This window comes from Oncorhynchus keta, chromosome 9 (genome assembly GCF_023373465.1).
Source record: "Oncorhynchus keta strain PuntledgeMale-10-30-2019 chromosome 9, Oket_V2, whole genome shotgun sequence".
Classification (NCBI taxonomy): Eukaryota; Metazoa; Chordata; class Actinopteri; order Salmoniformes; family Salmonidae; genus Oncorhynchus; species Oncorhynchus keta.
Genome location: NC_068429.1, coordinates 43607580 through 43625885, shown reverse-complemented (window position 1 = coordinate 43625885; position 18306 = coordinate 43607580). Strand labels below are relative to the sequence as shown.

The 18306-nt window shown below is 44.0% G+C and overlaps 1 protein-coding gene across 2 annotated transcripts in view; it reads left to right on the top strand.

Moving 5' to 3' along the window:
* The window catches only part of arl15b (ADP-ribosylation factor-like 15b), a 72056-nt gene that overhangs the window by 22528 nt on the left and 31222 nt on the right, over window positions 1-18306 (top strand). For both annotated transcript variants that reach the window (XM_035776722.2, XM_035776723.2), the window contains 3 exons: window positions 6571-6715; window positions 7008-7067; window positions 13285-13493. In XM_035776722.2, the coding sequence (XP_035632615.1) occupies window positions 6571-6715; window positions 7008-7067; window positions 13285-13493 (414 nt within the window). The remainder of the gene's footprint in view (window positions 1-6570; window positions 6716-7007; window positions 7068-13284; window positions 13494-18306) is intronic.

The following is an 18306-nucleotide window of genomic DNA, read 5'->3' as shown; positions in this document are numbered from 1 at the left end:
CAATCAACCGATGACATCATTGGTTGAACTCTCCCGGGACGAACATTCTAAAATACAGCTATTGTGCATATTAATGTCTGAAACGTCCTCTCATCATTCCTCTCATCGTTCATAATTATGTAGGGAGACTGGAACAACACCCCAGCTTGTGTCTAGCTGTGAAGTTTCCCTTTAAAAAATGCAATGTCATTGTTTGAAAAGATTTTATGACCTATTTTGATGTTGATTGTAAAGGGTTGGAGAGTGAGCTCGGCCCAGTCCCTACCTACAGTTGATTGTGCTTCAGTCTATGGAACATACAGGATATATATAAAAAAAAATTGTTAAAAAGATTTTAAGCACTTGGCCTATTTTGATGTTAAGTTTTGAAGAGGGCTTTGCCCCTACCTACACTTTACTAAGTTTGTCATGGACCAGGCTTTTCCCACAGCCATTATGCCTTTGACACTTAGTGGGTAGGCGTGCCATGAGTCTGGCAAGTGAGTCTTTCCTGGACCCTGTGTGTCCTCAAGGCAGCAGTTTTCTGTCAGTGAGGAGGTAAAAATGCTTCCTCAACAAAGCCTGGTGTCATCCGCTCCGATGACATGGAAGCAATCTCACACGCCTCAATTTCCTTCTTTCTGGGATATTTTCAGAGTCGGCTAAAGAATAGGCCAGAGAAATCTCTCCGGTCACAGCAAGCAGCCTCCACAACGTCTATTATTACACGATTAAGGCAGTCTTTGTTGTTGTGTAGTACAGTGGACTCAATGCATGTGGTTCATTACCTAGGTAACCACATTGGCTGGATGTCCTTTTCGGTGTTTGACCATTCTTAACACACACAGGAGCGTGTTGAGTGTGAAAAACCCAGCAGCGTTGCAGTTCTTGACACACTCAAACCGGTACGCCTGGCACCTACTACCGTACACCATTCAAAGGCACTTAAATATTTTGTCTTGCACATTCACCTTCTGAATGGCACACATACACAATCAATGACTCAATTGTCTAATATCTTTCACCTGGATTACCTTGGTCAGTCTGTCATGGAAAAAGCATGTTCCTAATGTTTTGTACACTCAGTTTATGTTAGTGTGGGTGTGTCTTGTTGCTCCTGACCACCTCTTATAGAAAGACTCATTGGCTATTGATCAGCTGGTTAAACCTGTTGTTCATGCTCCTAAAACCCCCACAACCCACGGGAGCCCAACTACAAACACACTAGTCAAGTTTTTAGGACTGCTAGAGCTCTGTCATCTGATCTTGAAATTCTCAGGAATGGAATAACTTGCTGGCACATGCCACCTGGTGTTGGAGTTGAAATAATAAACTACACTGAACTAAAATATAAACACAACATGTAAAATGTTGGTCCCATGTTTCATGAGCTGAAATAAAACATCCCTGAAATGTTCAATACACACAAAAAGCTTATTTGTGCCGGGGACAACAAAAGGATGTGCAGTTTTGTCACAAAACTCAATGCCACAGATGTCTCAAGTTTTGAGGGACTGACTGCAGTAATGTCCACCAGAGGAGCTGTTGCCGGAAAATTGACTGTTAAATTCTCTACCATAAGCCGCCCCCCATCGTTTTAGAGAATTTGACAGTACGTCCAACCAGCCTCACATTCGCAGACCACATGTAACTACGCCAGCCCATGACCGGCTTATTCACCTGCGGGATGTTCTGAGACCGGCCAACCAGACAGCTCATGAAATTGTGGGTTTGCACAACTGAATAATTTCAGCTGAAACTGTCAGAAACGGTCTCAGGGAAGCCCGTCTGCGTGCTCGCCATCCTCACCAGGGTCTTAAACCTGACTGCAGTTTGGCATCGTAACCTACTTCAGTGGGCAAATGCTCACCTTCAATGGCCAATGGCACGCTGGAGAATTGTCCTCTTCACAGCTAAATCCCGGTTTCAACTGTACTGGGTAGATGGCAGACAGCCATCGTGTGCGCGAGCAGTTTGCTGATGTCAACGTTGCGAACAGAGTGCCCCATGGTGGCGGTGTGGTTCTGGTATGGGCGAGCATAAGCTACAGACAAAGAACACAATTTGCATTTTATCGATGGGGAATTTGAATGGACAGAGATATCGTGATGAGGTCCTGAGGCCCATTGTCGTGCCATTCATTCACCGCCATCACCTCATGTTTCAGCATGATAATGCATTGCTCTGCAACGTATATGACAGCGTATTCCATTTCCCACCAATATCCAGCAACTTGGCACAGCCATTGAAGAGGACTGGGGACAACATTCCACAGGCCACAATCAACAGTATCTGGTCACACCAAAACTATAGTTTTGGCAAGTCAGTTAGGACATCTACTTTTTGCATGACTCAAGTAATTTTTCCAACAATTATTTACAGACAGATTATTTCATTTATAATTCACTGTATCACAATTCCAGTGGGTCAGAGGTTTACAATTCCAGTGGGTCAGAGGTTTACATACCAAGTTGACTGTGCCTTTAAACAGCTTGGAAAATTCCAGAAAATGATGTCATGGCTTTAGAAGCTTCTGATAGGCTAATTGATGTCATTTGAGTCATTTGGAGGTGTACCTGTGGATGTATTTCAAGGCCTACCTTCAAACTCAGTGCCTCTTTGCTTGACATCATGGGAAAATCTAAAGAAATCAGCCAAGACCTCAGGAAAAAAATGGTAAACCTCCACAAGTCTGGTTCTTCCTTGGGAGCAATTTCCAAACGCCTGAAGGTACCATGTTCATCTGTACAAACAATAGTATGCAAGTATAAACACCATGGGACCACACAGCCGTCATACCGCTCAGGAAGGAGACTCTTTCCTTGATGCGAAAAGAGCAAATCAATCCCAGAACAATAGCAAAGGACCTTGTGAAGATGCTGGAGGAAACAGGGACAAAAGTATCTATGTCCACAGTTTAAACGAGTCCTATATCGACATAACATGAAAGTCCACTCAGCAAGGAAGAAGCCACTGCTCCAAAACCGCCATTAAAAAAAAGCCAGACTATGGTTTACAACTGCACATGGGGACAAAGATCGCACTTTTTGGAGAAATGTCCTCTGGTCTGATGAAACAAAAATAGAACTGTTTGGCCATTATGACCATTATGTTTGAAGGAAAAAGGGGGAGATTTGCAAGCCAAAGAACACCATCCTTACTTCATATAACTCAGTAAAATATTTTAATTTGTTGCATTTACGCTGTCTTCGGAAAGTATTCAGACCCCTTGACTTTTTCCACATTTTGTTACGTTACAGCCTTATTCTAAAATCTATTAAATTGTTTTATTAGAAAAAAACTAAATACACAATACCCCATAATGATGAAGCAAAAACAGGTTTTTAGAAATGTTTGCAAATGTATTAAAAAAACGATTACATTTACATAAGTATTCAGACCCTTTACTCAGTACTTTGGCAGCGATTACAGCATTGAGTGTTCTTGTGTATTTCGGGAGTTCCGTCCATTTTTCTCTGCAGATACTCTTAAGCTCTGTCAGGTTGAATGGGGAGCGTTGCTGCAAAGCTATTTTCTTCAGATCTCTCCGGAGATTTTCGGATTCAAGTCTGGGCTCTGGCTGGTCCACTCAAGGACATTCAGAGACTTGTCCCGAAGCCACTCCTGTGTTGTCCTTGCTGTGTGCTTAGGGTCATTATCCTGTTACGCTCTGGAGCAGGTTTTCATCAAGGATCTTTCTGTACTTTACTCTGTTCATCTTTGCCTCGATCCTGACTAGTCTCCCAGTCCCTGCCGCTGAAAAACATCACCACAGCATGATTCTTCCACCACCATGCTTCACCGTAGGGATGATGCCAGGTTTCCTCCAGACCTGACTCTTGGCATTCAGGCCAAAGAGTTCAATCTTGATTTCATCAGACCAGAGAATCTGGTTTCTCATGGTCTGGGAGTCTTTCGGTGCCTTTTGGCAAACTCCAAGCGGGCTGTCATGTGCGTTTTTACTGAGGAGTGGCTTCTGTCTGGCCACTCTACCACAAAGGCCTGATTGGTGGAGTGCTGCAGAGATGGTTGTCCTGGAAGGTTCTCCCATCTCCACAGAGGAACTCTAGGGCTCTGTCAGAATGACCATCAGGTTCTTGGTCACCACCCTGACCTAGGACATTCTCTCCCGATTGCTCAGTTTGGTCGGGCGCCTAGCTCTAGGAAGAGACTTGGTGGTTCCAAACATCTTCCATTTAAGAATGAAGGAGGCCTTTGTGTTCTTGGGGACCTTCAATGCTGCAGACATGTTTTGGTACCCTTCCCCAGATCTGTGCCTTGACACAATCCTGTCTCAGAGCTCTACGGACAGTTTCGACCTCATGCCTTTGTTTTTGCTCTGACATGCACTGTCAACTGCGGGACCTTATATAGACAGGTGTGTGTGCCTTTCCAAATCATGTCCAATCAATTGAATTGACCACAGGTGGACTCCAAGCACATTGTAGAAACATCTCAAGGATGATCAATGGAAACAGGATGCACCTGAGCTCAATTTCGACTCTCATAGCAAAGGGTCTGAATACTTATGTAAATAAATACCTGTTTTCGCTTTGTCATTATCGGGTGTTGTGTGTAGATTGTTGAGGAAAAACATGAATTTAATCCATGGTATAATAAACCTGCGTAACCAAAATGTGGGAAAAGTCAAGGGGTCTGAATACTTTCCGAAAGCACTGTACGTTTTTGTTCAGTGTAATTCACAAGCGGAACATTTTATTTGGGGTAGTTGAGGATCATCATTCTTTAGTATTTCTGAAAATTGTATTATTTTCAACCTTTTGATTAGGTATATTTATGTATACTACATGAGCCTGCTATCTCTTTCAGATTTTTCTTTTTTTTCTTTTAGATATTCTGTTCCAGACTGGTCCTGCCATAACCATATTTACATTTACATTTAAGTCATTTAGCAGACGCTCTTATCCAGAGCGACTTACAAATTGGACCATATCTCATAATAGTGATGTGAGAGAATGAGCTTTTGGCCTTTCATCAATTAGATTTGCTCACCTCCTTCGCCCTCTCTCCTCCACTCTGACCTCCCTCGCCTCCTGAAAAAGCTCAAAGATAATCGCGGAGAGTTGATGTGAATGGAAACGCACTTGAAATGAAACGGTCGTTCTCCATTTGCCAAATTTTACGTTTGCAAGTGCTCATAATGGGGACGACTCTCTTCCATAAGCCTACTAACGAATTGACACACTCCTCAACCACTTATAGGGTTCCGGGTTATGGAGGAGAGAGGATGGAGGAGACCAGACAGAGAACGGTCCTTTACCCAAAACAGAATCTCCCATATATTCAGTGAAGGTTGGAGCAGTTCCTATAATCACCACCAGAGCGCAGTCTCGTCCCTTGTAATGGTAGCCAACAGTTACGGAGCATTGATTACACTGTCCCTGTGTTGTTATCAATCATATACTGATGTAGACTTTCAAAATTTCAACCTGACCTACCTTTTAATCCTTTCCTGTATATGTTATGTTATGATACATTTTAAGTTGTTATTTCAGACTCTGGTAGACACGCAGGTCTGTAAGTGGGTATGTACCAGTGATGCACGTGCTTATCTGGTGCAGCATCTGTGCATCATGAAAGGTTTGCCTTGTCTTATCTCGTAGAGCAAAAAGGAGGTCAGTGGGGCTGCCGTTTTTTTACAGAGCAGAGCATACTTCTGGTTTGGGTTTCTGTGTTTGACCTGCGTTGTCTGCTGAGAAACCCTGCGGAGAGTCCACAGTAAATCTACAGAGTCTGACCCATGTCATGTCCTTTATCAGCACCCAGAGAAAGGTGAGGGACCTGGGATCTGTTTATACTGAACAAACCGGAGACTGGAGGCCGATTTGCTTGTTGTGTAGGAAGAAACATGACATCACCTCTATCGGGGCCCTTACTGTCCCTGTGTATGCTCTGCGCGTGCGTGAGACCGTGGCCAGCGTCCCTGGCTTCTATTTCAATAGGAGGCCCCCTTTCTCTTTGATCTTCCGTGTTGACGGAGTAGCAGTCCCTCAGTCCCTTGACCATGTTGCATACCACATCTTGAGGTTTACTTCACTCACAACATCCTGGGCCCCTACACAAGTATCAGTGTGTCCACTCTTACTATGCACAGGGTGCCTGTAGTGTGCATTCTATAGGCTATATACGACTCAAAGGTTCCTTATATCACAGTGGTTATGTGAGTTCAAAGGACATGTCGTGTGGCTGAGCACATCTCAATGGAAATGAAAGCGGAGAGAGAGAGAGAGAGAGCGAGAGGACACAATGTTTTTTCCTCTCCAAATCTTACAGTATCTTTGGCTGGAAACAGATGGCGTTAACAGATGTGATCCTGCCCGGCGTCTCCAGAGTGGCGAGTGGCGTGCTCAGTGACAGAGCAGACGTCAGTAGTGTCACAGAGTCGATCAGTGGGTGACGTGGGTGCAGTGTCCAAACGCCAAATCACAGACTCGCTGTACACTAGCGCTGCCCGTCACACCTCTCACGACTGTCCCTCTGACTCTGTGTCCCTTCTCTTCTCCCCCGCTCTCGATCACCTCTTTTCTCTCTCTTTCTCTCTCTCCGTCCCCCTCTCCCTCCTACCTCCAGTGTTTCAGGACACTGTGCTGTAAAGGACAGCCCCCTCCCAGACCAGAGTATGACCTGGTGTGTATTGGACTCACAGGCTCTGGGAAGACCAGCCTACTGTCAAGACTCTGCAGTGAAGCCACAGACAACATTGGGCCAACCACGGGTGAGGTTCGACTCCACCTGATGAAATCACAGTCCAAAAATGCTCCTTGTACAGTTCTCTTTACTCTGCATAAAGTTTTTTTTGGCAGTAGAGCAGTCAAGTATCCTATGCATTGAATCAATTTAGTGTCAGTAGTTAAGTGGTGAGCTTTCGGGACCTATTCCCTACCTGCAGAAAAGAGCACGATATGAGCATTTTCCAGCACTTATACATGTACTTTCTCTTGCCTCTTTTTAAGCAATGTCTGCCACGTCTTCCTGTGTGAAGCTTTACATTTAATTCTCCTTTCTAGGTTTCAGCATCAAAGCTGTTCCATTCCAGAATGCCATTCTGAACGTGAAAGAGCTCGGAGGTATTTATTTTCACCTATTTTCCATTATGATGTGAACACAATGTTCCCATTGTCAGGGTACTCAAGTTGTGTAGTTCAGTGGGCAAAACATTTTTTGTTGTTGCACTTATTGAGTCTTCTTATTGGACAAGTGTCAATGGGACTTCCTCCGTTTCACAAAAAGTTGACTCCCATTCCGTGCCAACTGAACATGACCCTAGCTGTGCACAGTCCAAGAATATCTGCAAAATCTAAACATATAGGAAACCCTAAAGGTCCTAAAACAATGTTAAGGAACTTTTCCTTTGCTAGCTAAATGTTAGAATCCCCTGAGATAGTAAATGTTATTGAGGCCTCGAATGACACACATCCTCTGTGAAGATGAGTCATAGTTATCTCTCAACTGATGATCTTTGCATCAGAAAGCAACGTGTCAGACAGACAACACGCAAATGAAGTAGCTAACACATCCCCTCAAATGTCACTCGCCCGCTGGGCGTGCAACTGTGTCAGAGAGGCAGTAATGCGTAAGTCCTTTCTGTGATGTGGGTGGGGGGGCTGTATGACATCATTGGTGTGGACAGGGACTCTCCCTTATTTCCAGTCAGGGATCACCTAGCTGCTGTTCTCTGAAACTGTGTCCCAAATGGCACCCTATTCCTTATTTAGGGCACTACTTTTGACCAGGACCCATTTTGGGATGCACCCTGAAGTTGGGAACATTCAGCCTCTCATCCTACAGTTAGAAGCTGGAGACACACACCCCAAAATGTTGACAAGGTGCAGAGTAACAGTCCGTAAACCTGGGGGGGAAAAAAACAATGATCGCCGCACCCTCTAATCAGTTTAATGTATTAGGCTTACTCCCTTATTCTTTAGGGACCAAACCAAGGTTTCGAAGAAAGCATTTGTGTGCTGAAATGTTAAGGACACACCATAACGAACGCCAGGCCTTGCGCAATAGATCACCTGCTGGGCGTCGACCAATGGTGGTAATTCAACATGTAGAATTGTCGGTAAATGAACAGAAAATAATGGCCGATGATGTTGTTAGATAGAATGGCCACCCGGCACCCGCTGCTTTTAGCCATTTCGTCGGCACTGTCTATTTTGTCATTTAGTCCATCACTAAAGAATGAATCATTGGGTGTCTGGTGTAGTTCGGGAGACAGTACTGTAATGTTTTTCTAGGTTATCTGTGGGGTGTTTGGAGGTCAACAGGTCAAACAGTACTGGTAATGTTTCTGTTTGGGTTTCTCTCTCTCTCTATCTCCATGACTAGTCTTGTCTGTCTGCTACGGGTTTTAGTGTTGTTGGTTCGTCTGCCCCCTGGCTGGGATGTTTTTGGTTTGTCTGTGTGTGTGTGTGTGTGTGTGTGTGTGTGTGTGTGTGTGTGTGTCTCTGTGTGTCTCTGTGTGTCTCTGTGTGTCTCTGTGTGTGTGTGTGTCTCTGTGTGTCTCTGTGTGTCTCTGTGTGTGTCTCTGTGTGCGTCTCTGTGTGCGTCTCTGTGTGCGTCTCTGTGTGTGTCTCTGTGTGTGTGTGTGTGTGTGTGTGTTTATGAGAGATGAGATGGGAGTTCAAAGCCAGTTTCCCATCAATGGGACGGTGACACCATACTGTGTGTGTGATTCCTCTGTCCATCTGTCTGCCTGTCTGTCTGTAGCTAGGTTTCCATCCAATTGGCAACAGATTTTCATGGGATAGGTTCTTTAAAAAAATCTGTATACAAAATATATGCACATTTTCCCACAAGGTATGTTTCCATCAAAATGACTTGTTGAGAATAAAATGAATTCTGTGCGTGATGATTTAGTGTATATAAAAGCACGTTTGCACTTAAGTTTCAGTGCTCGTTTGCAGTTGGCGGCACTTTTTGTCCAGCGCCAGGTTTGGTAATTTACCTGTCTTATATGAGCTCGCTTGCGCCTAGGTTATTCAAAGATCACGTTTGGGAGCAAGAAAACATTGAGAGGACATCTACTTTAAAAAAAAAAAAAAAAAACATTTATGTAGGCTACTGTATGTTATTTTAGCCAGCTCTTATTGTTATTTTGGATGTGTGTTAAAAACCCCTCCGTGTACAGTAGGCCATATGCCCATCACGAAATCGGCGATGCGATAATCCTGTGACGTTCCTAAATGTACCATATCAGCTGGTGACTCCAAGTTTACTTCGACGTGATGCTATTAGGTCAATATTTACACCCAAATACATGTTTTTTATTTATGCCGTATAATCTATTTAGCTGACTTTGTTGTTGTTGATGTTGCCCACCTTGTCGAGCATATGTTTTGTCGTTGACCATTTTAATATGCGCCATCATCTCCTCCCATCTTTCCCCACAATGCTTTGGAGAAGAAGTGACAAGGGGGGGACCTTCCCACTGGGCAACACACTGGTTGACTCAATGATGTTTCCACGTCGTTTCAACTCAATTAAAAACGAAAACGAACGTGGAATTAGATGTTGAATTGATGACGTCTGTGCCCAGTGGGTTGGACCTTCGGCAATAAGGTTGAGAACAAGGTGAGGAACTAGAATGTGAGGAATCGTTGAAAGATGGAATTGAGTTCGAGCCCGTCTACCTGGTCGGTTGGCAGATCGCCCCGGGAAGATGCTCTGAATGCCCAGATGCTCCGGTTTAGAGTAGACCAGTGTGTAGCAGTCAGTCAGTTAGTGTGTAGCCCAGGCATCTGAAACCACTTATTTCACACTCTTTATTTTCCTCAGAAACCAGGCATGATGTAATGCCATTTTGTGGAAAGTGTGGTTTCTGTTACTGTCACACGTGATTGTAACACAATATGTTTTCTGGTAAACCGGCTTGTGGTCATGTTTTTGTTACACTAAAGCTACATCTAAGTAGAGAGTGAGATAAACACAATAGGCAATAACCTACATTGTTACAGGAATGACTGGAGACTTGTTGCTATAATAGTCTGTAAAACATCACTCAGCAGGATGACGTTTGAACATTGGTTTCGATATTCATCCCCAGATTCATGTTGTAAATTCCTCTAAAGCCTCGGAGCACAACCACCGAAGTCTCTTTTGGTTTTTGTAGCTAGAACCAGGAGGAGGCAGAATTGAACAGGCCGGGCCACAATAGTGATGGATAGCCTAGCTCTTATGCTTGGCAGATTTTTTTAGCATCTGTTCTTGAGCAATACATTAGTCCTTGATAATATGGCCTGGTTGAGACTTAACTTCCTTCCTTCCTCCCCTCTAACCCGCATCCCCCTCACACAATTATTGGAGGTGTTTTGAAACTTAATAGTCAATCTGTAAGCTGTTTCAGCTCATAATACTACTGCCACGCAATATTACTTAATTTTAGAGCAGGCATATTGGTCAAGTGTTTGGGGGTAGAGTTGTTCATGGATTCCCACAGGGTCGTAGTAGGCTAATCGCCTGTAAACACTTGTAACGAGGGGCGGCGTTTCACCGTAAACTAGCCTGGGTCGTGTTCATTAGGGCCCTTTCTGTACGAAATGTTTCAATGTGGTTTGCAATGGAAAACGAAAACAAGCCCAGGTAGTCCCTCCCTGTTTCAGAAATGTTTCCTCCATTTGATGCCCCAATGACTGCCACCGAGATGAGGAACCTATGTTACTAGCGATGATGGTGGGCGTGGTCAAATTGCAGTCAGGTCCACTTTTACTATAGCCCCAAAGATGGAAGAGTTAAACCATGGCTTCCTCCTCCTCCTCTTCCTCTTTAGATTTCAGAAAAAAATAAGTGGTTGTTTTTCCAGCCACACTCAGGGAGAGTAATTTAACTGACACAACTGACCCTTTTCCTATGGGTTCCTGGTTCTATTCCACCACTCTGTCACTCATGCTAACCAAAGCCATGCCCTGCCTTGTGAGCCTTGGTGGCCACATTTTTGTACCCCCAAATTGCTGTGCAGAAAAGGAACCATATGTTCATTGTAAAAGAAGAAGGTTCATTTGAACTGTGCTGTAGAGTGGCCAGCATAGGAAACTGCTTTAATGTGCACTCTGAGTTGTTTCTGCTTTAAAGAGAATCTTGGGATGCCTCCCAACTGGCACACTATTCTATTTAGAGTGCACTACTTTTGACCAGGCCCTTGTTGGGCGCTGGTCAAAAGTAGTGCACTATAAAGGGAATAGGTTGTCATTGGGCCACAGATTTTGTGTGTTGAACACACTTCATTTAGACAGACATGTCGTTTTCCCCACCGGGCCCCCCCAGCGCAATGCAGAAGGCTAAAAGTTGGCATGCAGTCCTGAAGTCTGAAGAATATATAATGCAATATCCGCAAAGATTTTATGAAAGGAGGGTGGAAGCGTTTGCAAAATGCACTCCAGACGTGCTCCGATTTGAAACGATGTTGAAATTCGATGCATTTTTACCCTTTCTTGCTGGAGGTCTCCATTACTCATAGGCATTCATTTTTATTTGCCGGATTATCAACGTACAATTGAATTAGGTGGAATGATCCTCTGGAAGTATGAGGTTGAAAAGCCAGTTTAGTTGCAGAAAAATGTGACGGGCACTAAAATAAACTATTTGAATGGTTTTTGACAGTGTGTTAACTTTGATAGGAATGCTGCAGCCAGGGCCAATAGCGTGTGTGTGCAGTGCTGTGCTTTCAGAAAGTGTTCAGACCCCTTGACTTTTTCCACATTTTGGTTACGCTACAGCCTTATTCTACAATGGATTACATTTTCGGTTTTTCCTCAACAATCTAAACACAACACCCCATAATGACAAAGCGAAAAACAGGTTTTTATTTGCACAAGTATTCAGACCCTTTGCTGTGAGACTCAAAATTAAGAGCAGGTGCATCCTGTTTCCATTGATCATCCTTGAGATGTTTCTACAACTTGGAGTCCACCTGTGGTAAATTTAATTGATTGGACATGATTTGGAAAGGCACACCTGTCTATATAAGGTCCCACAGTTGACAGTGCATGTCAGAGCAAAAACCAAGCCATGAGGTGGAAGGAATTGTCTGTCGAGCTCTGAGACAGGATTGTGTCGAGGCACAGATCTGGAAAGGGTACAAAAAATGTCTCCAGCATTGAAGGTTCCCAAGAACACAGTGGCCATCATTCTTAAATGGAAGAAGTTTGGGAACCACCAAGAATCTTCCTAGAGCTGGACTCCTGGCCAAACTGAGCAATCAGGGAAGAAGGGCCTTGGTCAGGGAGGTGACCGAGAACGCATTGATCACTGATAGTGCTCCAGAGTTCGTCTGTGGAGATGGGGAGAACCTTACAGAAGGACAACCATCTCTGCAGCACTCCACCAATCAGGCCTTTATGTTAGAGTGGCTATACGGAAGCCACTCCTCAGTATAAGGCACATGACAGCCCGCTTGGAGTTTGCCAAAAGGCACCTAGACTCTCAGACCATGAGAAACAAGATTCTCTGGACTGATGAAACCAAGATTGAAGTCTTTGGCCTGAATGCCAAGCATCACATCTGGAGGAAACCTGGCACCATCCCTACAGTGAAGCATGGTGGTGGCAGCATCATGCTGTGGGGATGTTTTTCAGCAGCAGGGACTGGGAGACTAGTCAGGATTGAGGCAAAGATGAACGTAGCAAAGTACGGAGAGGTCCTTGATGAAAACCTGCTCCAGAGTGCTCAGGACCTCAGACTGCAGTGAAGCTCCCCATCCAACCTGACAGAGCTTGAGAGGATCTACAGAGATTAATATAGATGTGCCAAGTTTGTAGCGTCATACCCAAGAAGACTCGAGGCTGTAATAACTGCCAAAGGTGCTTCAAAAAAAGTACTGTGTTAAGGGTCTGAATACTTGTGTAATTTTTATTATATATATATATTTTTTGGCAAAAATGTCTAAACTGCTTTTGCTTTGTCATTATGAGGTATTGTGTATAGATTGATGAAGGTAGGAAAAAACAAATGAATACATTTATATCAAGGCTTTAACATAACAAAATGTGGAACAAGTTAAGGGGTCTGAAACTTTTCCGAATGCACTATAAATACAGTATATATATGTGTGCGTGTTGGTATAGTTTGTATAGGGGGCCTGTATACATTTTTGAAGGGGCTGATTAAAGTAAGAGATACTTGAACTGGTACTGTGTTTGTGCCTTACTGTCCATGTGTGCGTCACCAGGAGTGGACTCCATTTACAAGTACTGTGCAGGTACTAACTGTGTGTGTACGTGTGCCTGCATTGCTGTGTGTCTATGTGTACATGTCTGTGTCTGACTGCCTGTTCGCCGCTGTCTCCAGGAGCGGACTCGATAAAAAAGTACTGGTCGCGGTACTACCAGGGTTCCCAGGGGGTGGTGTTTGTCCTGGACAGCGCCTCCACAGACGAGGATCTGGAGATGGCCCGAACTGAGCTTCACTCTGCCCTGCAGCACCCCCAGCTCTGTACCCTGCCCTTCCTCATACTGGCCAACCACCAGGACAAACCAGCTGCTCGCACCACACAAGAGGTAGGCCGAACGCGCACACCGGTGCACACTCACACACCTGCTACACGCCCCGAACAGGAGGAAACAACCAATGATGCATATCAACGCTATAGATTATGGTATAATATATATGTAGTAAAATATGTACACTGAGTGGACAAAACATTAGGAATACCGTCCTAATATTGAGTTGCACCCCCATGTGCCCTCAGAACAGCCTCAATTAGTGGACTCTACAAGGTGTCGAAAGTGTTCCACAGGGACGCTGGCCCATGTTGACTCCAATGTTGACTCGAATGCTTCCCACAGCTGTGTCATGTTGGGTGTTGGACCATTCTTGATACAGATAGGAAACAGTTGAGCGTGAAAAACCCAGCAGCGATTCAGTTCTTGACACACTTTAACAGGTGTGCTTGGCACTTACTACCATACCCCGTTCAAAGGCACTTAAATATTTTGTCTTGCTCATTCTCCCCCTGAATGGCACACATACACAATCAATGACTCATTTGTCTCAAGGCTTAAAAATCCTTCTTTAACCTGTCTCCTCCACTTCACCTACACTAATTGAAGTCGATTTAACACGTGACATCAATAAGGGGTCATAGCTTTCACCTGGATTCGCCTGGTCAGTCTATGTCATGGACACTCAGTGTATATCTATGGTAACGATAGACTAGCTACCTATCCAGGGGGTGTACTTGTACATCAAGCTGTCTCAGGGTACAGGGATGTTCTGGCCCAGACAAGGCAACTTATGGCAACACTGACATACAAACTAACACCAACCCTGGGCCTGGTGACGCAGCTTCACACTCAAGTAGATCAATGATGGTAACATAACACTTAGACAGTGGGCTTTTTACACACCTCTTTTTGCACATTTTGAATGCAAACAGACGACGAACACTAAAAACCATACCTAGCAGCATAATAGCATAATTTGGCACATTACGGTCAGGTAAAGACGTCTTCCCCATACAACCAGTATACGACCTGCCAATGGAGTCATGAAAGACATTGTAATGATGTCACTCTAACCAGTTATAGATGCTGGTTATAGGCCAGTAGACACCATATAGAGTTCTAACTTACAGAGCCTTGCAAAAGTATTCAGGCCCCTTGGATTTCTTCACATTATAAAAAGAAACACCCCTTTTTCAGGACCCTGTCTTTCAAAGATACTTTGTAAAAGTCCAAATAACTTCAGATCTTCACTGTAAAGGGTTTAAACACTGTTTCCCATGCTTGTTCAATGAACCAAAAAACAATTAATGAACATGCACCTGTGGAACGGTTGAAGACACTAACAGCTTACAGACGGTAGGAAATTAAGGTCAGAGTTATGAAATCTTAGGATACTAAAGAGGCCTTTCTATTGACTCTGGAAAAACACCAAAAGAAAGATGCCCAGGGTCCCAGCTCATCTGCAAGGCATGCTGCCCGTAATGTCCGTACTATGAGACGCCCAAGACAGTGCTACAGGGAGACGGGACGGACAGCTGATTGTCCTCGCAGTGGCAGACCACGTGTAACAACACCTGCACAGGATCGGTACATCCGAACATCACACCTGTGGGACAGGTACAGGATGGCAACAACAACTGCCCGAGTTACACCAGGAACGCACAATCCCTCCATCAGTGCTCAGACTGTCTTCAATAGGCTGAGAGAGGCTGGACTGAGGGCTTGTAGGCCTGTTGTAAGGCTGGTCCTTACCAGACATCACCGGCAACAATGTCGCCTATGGGCCCAAACCCACCGTCGCTGGACCAGACAGGACTGGCAAAAAGTGCTCTTCACTGACAAGTCGCGGTTTTGTCTCACCAGGAGTGATGGTCGGATTTGCGTTTATCGTCGAAGGAATGAGCGTTACACCGAGGCCTCTACTCTGGAGCGGTGTCAATTTGGAGGTGGGGGGTCCGTTATGGTCTGGGGGTGGTGTGTCACAGCATCATCGGACTGAGCTTGTTGTCATTGCATGCAATATCAACACTGTGCATTACAGGGAAGACATCCTCCTCCCTCATATGGTACCCTTCCTGCAGGCTCATCCTGACATGACCCTCCAGCATGACAATGCCACCAGCCATACAGTGCTCGTTCTGTGCCTGATTTCCTGCAAGACAGGAGTGTCAGTGTTCTGTCATGGCCAGTGAAGAGCCCAGATCTCAATCCCATTGAGCACGTCTGGAACCTGTTGAATCAGAGGGTGAGGGCTAGGGCCAGTCCCCCCAGAAATGTCCGGAAACTTGCAGGTGCCTTGGTGGAAGAGTGGGGTAACATCTCACAGCAAGAACTGGCAAATCTGTTGCAGTCCACGAGGCGGAGATGCACTGCAGTACTTAATGCAGCTGGTGGCCACACCAGATACTGACTGTTACTTTTGATTTTGACCCCCCTTTGTTCAGGGACACATTATTCCATTTACGTTAGTCACATGTCTATGGAACTTGTTCAGTTTATGTCTCAGTTGTTGAATCTTGTTATGTTACAAATATTTACACGTTAGGTTTGCTGAAAACGCAGTTGACAGTTGGAGGACGTTTCTTTTTTTGCCCGAGTTTGTGTTACAAAGTGGTATTAAAATTGATTTGTCATTTTTTTTTGTCAACAATCTATACAAAATACTTTAAAAATATATATATAGTCATTGCATAAGTATTAAGCACCCTTTGTTTAGGCAAGCCTAAATTAATTCAGGTGTCAAATTTGGCTAAATAAGTTACTATGAGTTACTATTTTAAAACAGTTTCAGCGTTCAATGGCTGTGATGGGAGACAACTGATGATGGATCAACAACATTGTAGAGACTCCACGATAATGACCTAAAGCGTGAAAATAAGATCTATTCCAAAACATGCATCTTGTATGCAACAAGGCACTAAAGTAATACTGCAAAAGAACTAAGCAAAGGAATATACTTTTTGGCCTAAATACAAAGCCTTATGTTAGGGGCAATTCCAATACAACACATCACTGAGTAACTGCCTCCTTTTTTTCAAGCATAGTGGTGGCTGCATCGTGGTATGGGTATGCTTGACATCGGCAAATACTGGGGAGTTTTTCAGGATAAAAAGAAATGGGATGGAACTAAGCTCAAGCAAAATCCTAGAGGAAAACCACACCACAGACTGGGAGAGGAATTCACCTTTCAGCAGGATAATAACCTACAACACAAGGCCAATTATACACTGGAGTGACTTAACAATAAGCTAGTTCTGTTAGTTCTGACTTAAATCTGCTTTAAAATCTATGGCAAGACTTGAAAACTGCTGTCTAGCCATGATCCCTAACATCTTGACAGAGCTTTTTTGTTGTTGTAAGAATAATGGCCAAATACTGCACAATGCAGGTGTGCAAATCTCCTATAGACTCACCCAAGAAGACTAAAAGCAGTAATTGCCAAAGGTGTTTCTTATATATATATGCCATTTATATATTAACATGTATTGACTCCGGGAACTGAATACTTACCCAACAATTGTATTTCATTTTTATTCATCTTTAAAAAAAATGTTAACATTTCTTCCACTTTGACATTAGAGTATTTTGTGTTGATTGTTGACAAAAAAATGACAATTCAAAATTTTAATCTCACTTTATAACCCAATAAAATGTTAAGAAATCCATGGGCCTGAATACTTTTGCAAGGCACTGACCTGCACTAACTTCTGGTTGAGAAGATTTACAATCAAGATTACAATCAAATAAACATGTTTTATACAATCAACCAGACTATGAAGCTCTAAAAGACATCACAATGATATCATTGCAAATCACATTATTGTGCGAGCACCTTCTCTAAGAGTATGAATTAGGCTTTTTGAGTGTTGAATCCTAAGCAACCTGCCTACACCTTGTTTGAATTACAATAGACCAACAGTAGGCGGTGCCTACTTCTCACACAAAACATATAGTTTTTGTGTTTAATAGAATCAGAATTCCATGATGCCCCAGCGCAGCCCTGTGATTACAGTGGGGGTCAGGCTGTCGTCATGGATACCACTCTAGAGTTGTTTTAAGGTTAGCCGTGCTCTTGCGAGCTAAACCAATTAAAGTAGCTGTCTGATTACCCTTGTTGACCTGCCTATTTTAAAGCAGCCGGTAAATGGTAATTGCGTTACTGCCTCAGCTGTGGCTGGCGGTGTGGTTCTGCTGCGTTTTAGTTTTGACAACGAAGAGGATTTGGTCATGGAGGCTAAGCGTTTGTTTGTCAGGTATGTGAGGCCTGTGTGGTCCAGCGGTTAGTGTCGTGGACCCCGGCACACATGTATACGAGAGTCGCCTTTGGTGTGGGTTTGAATCCGAGCCGCTGCCTTTCTGACTCGCACTCTGTCCTACCTATCCTGGCTCCTCTTCACTGTCCTATCCCAGTAAAACAACACACACAAACAGGGAAGAATAAAGGTGGGCGAGGTCTTTAATCATGTCTCGTCTCATACCTTCTCATGCCTGCCCTCGCCGCACTTCTCTCCTGCTCTTTCAGCTAGGTACTGTAGAGTTCTCATATTGTTCTGAGGTAAAAACCAACAACAAACAAACAGTAAAAGTTCTGTCCCAAGTTGTAAACAGGATGTACATGAATTGTTATGTCTTGCGATCAGTCCCGATTATATCCCAAATGACATCTTATTCCCTATGTAGTGCACTGCTTTTGACCAGGACTGACTGGGTTCTGTTCAAATGTAGTGCACTATATAGGGAATAGGGTGCTATTTAGGATGTAACTCCTGTCTGTCTCAGTCACTGGTCTTTGACCCTGCCTGGTACACATATCTTAAAATAAAGGTTCACCCATTTTGAATGTTATATTGTTTTTTTTGTGCATCTC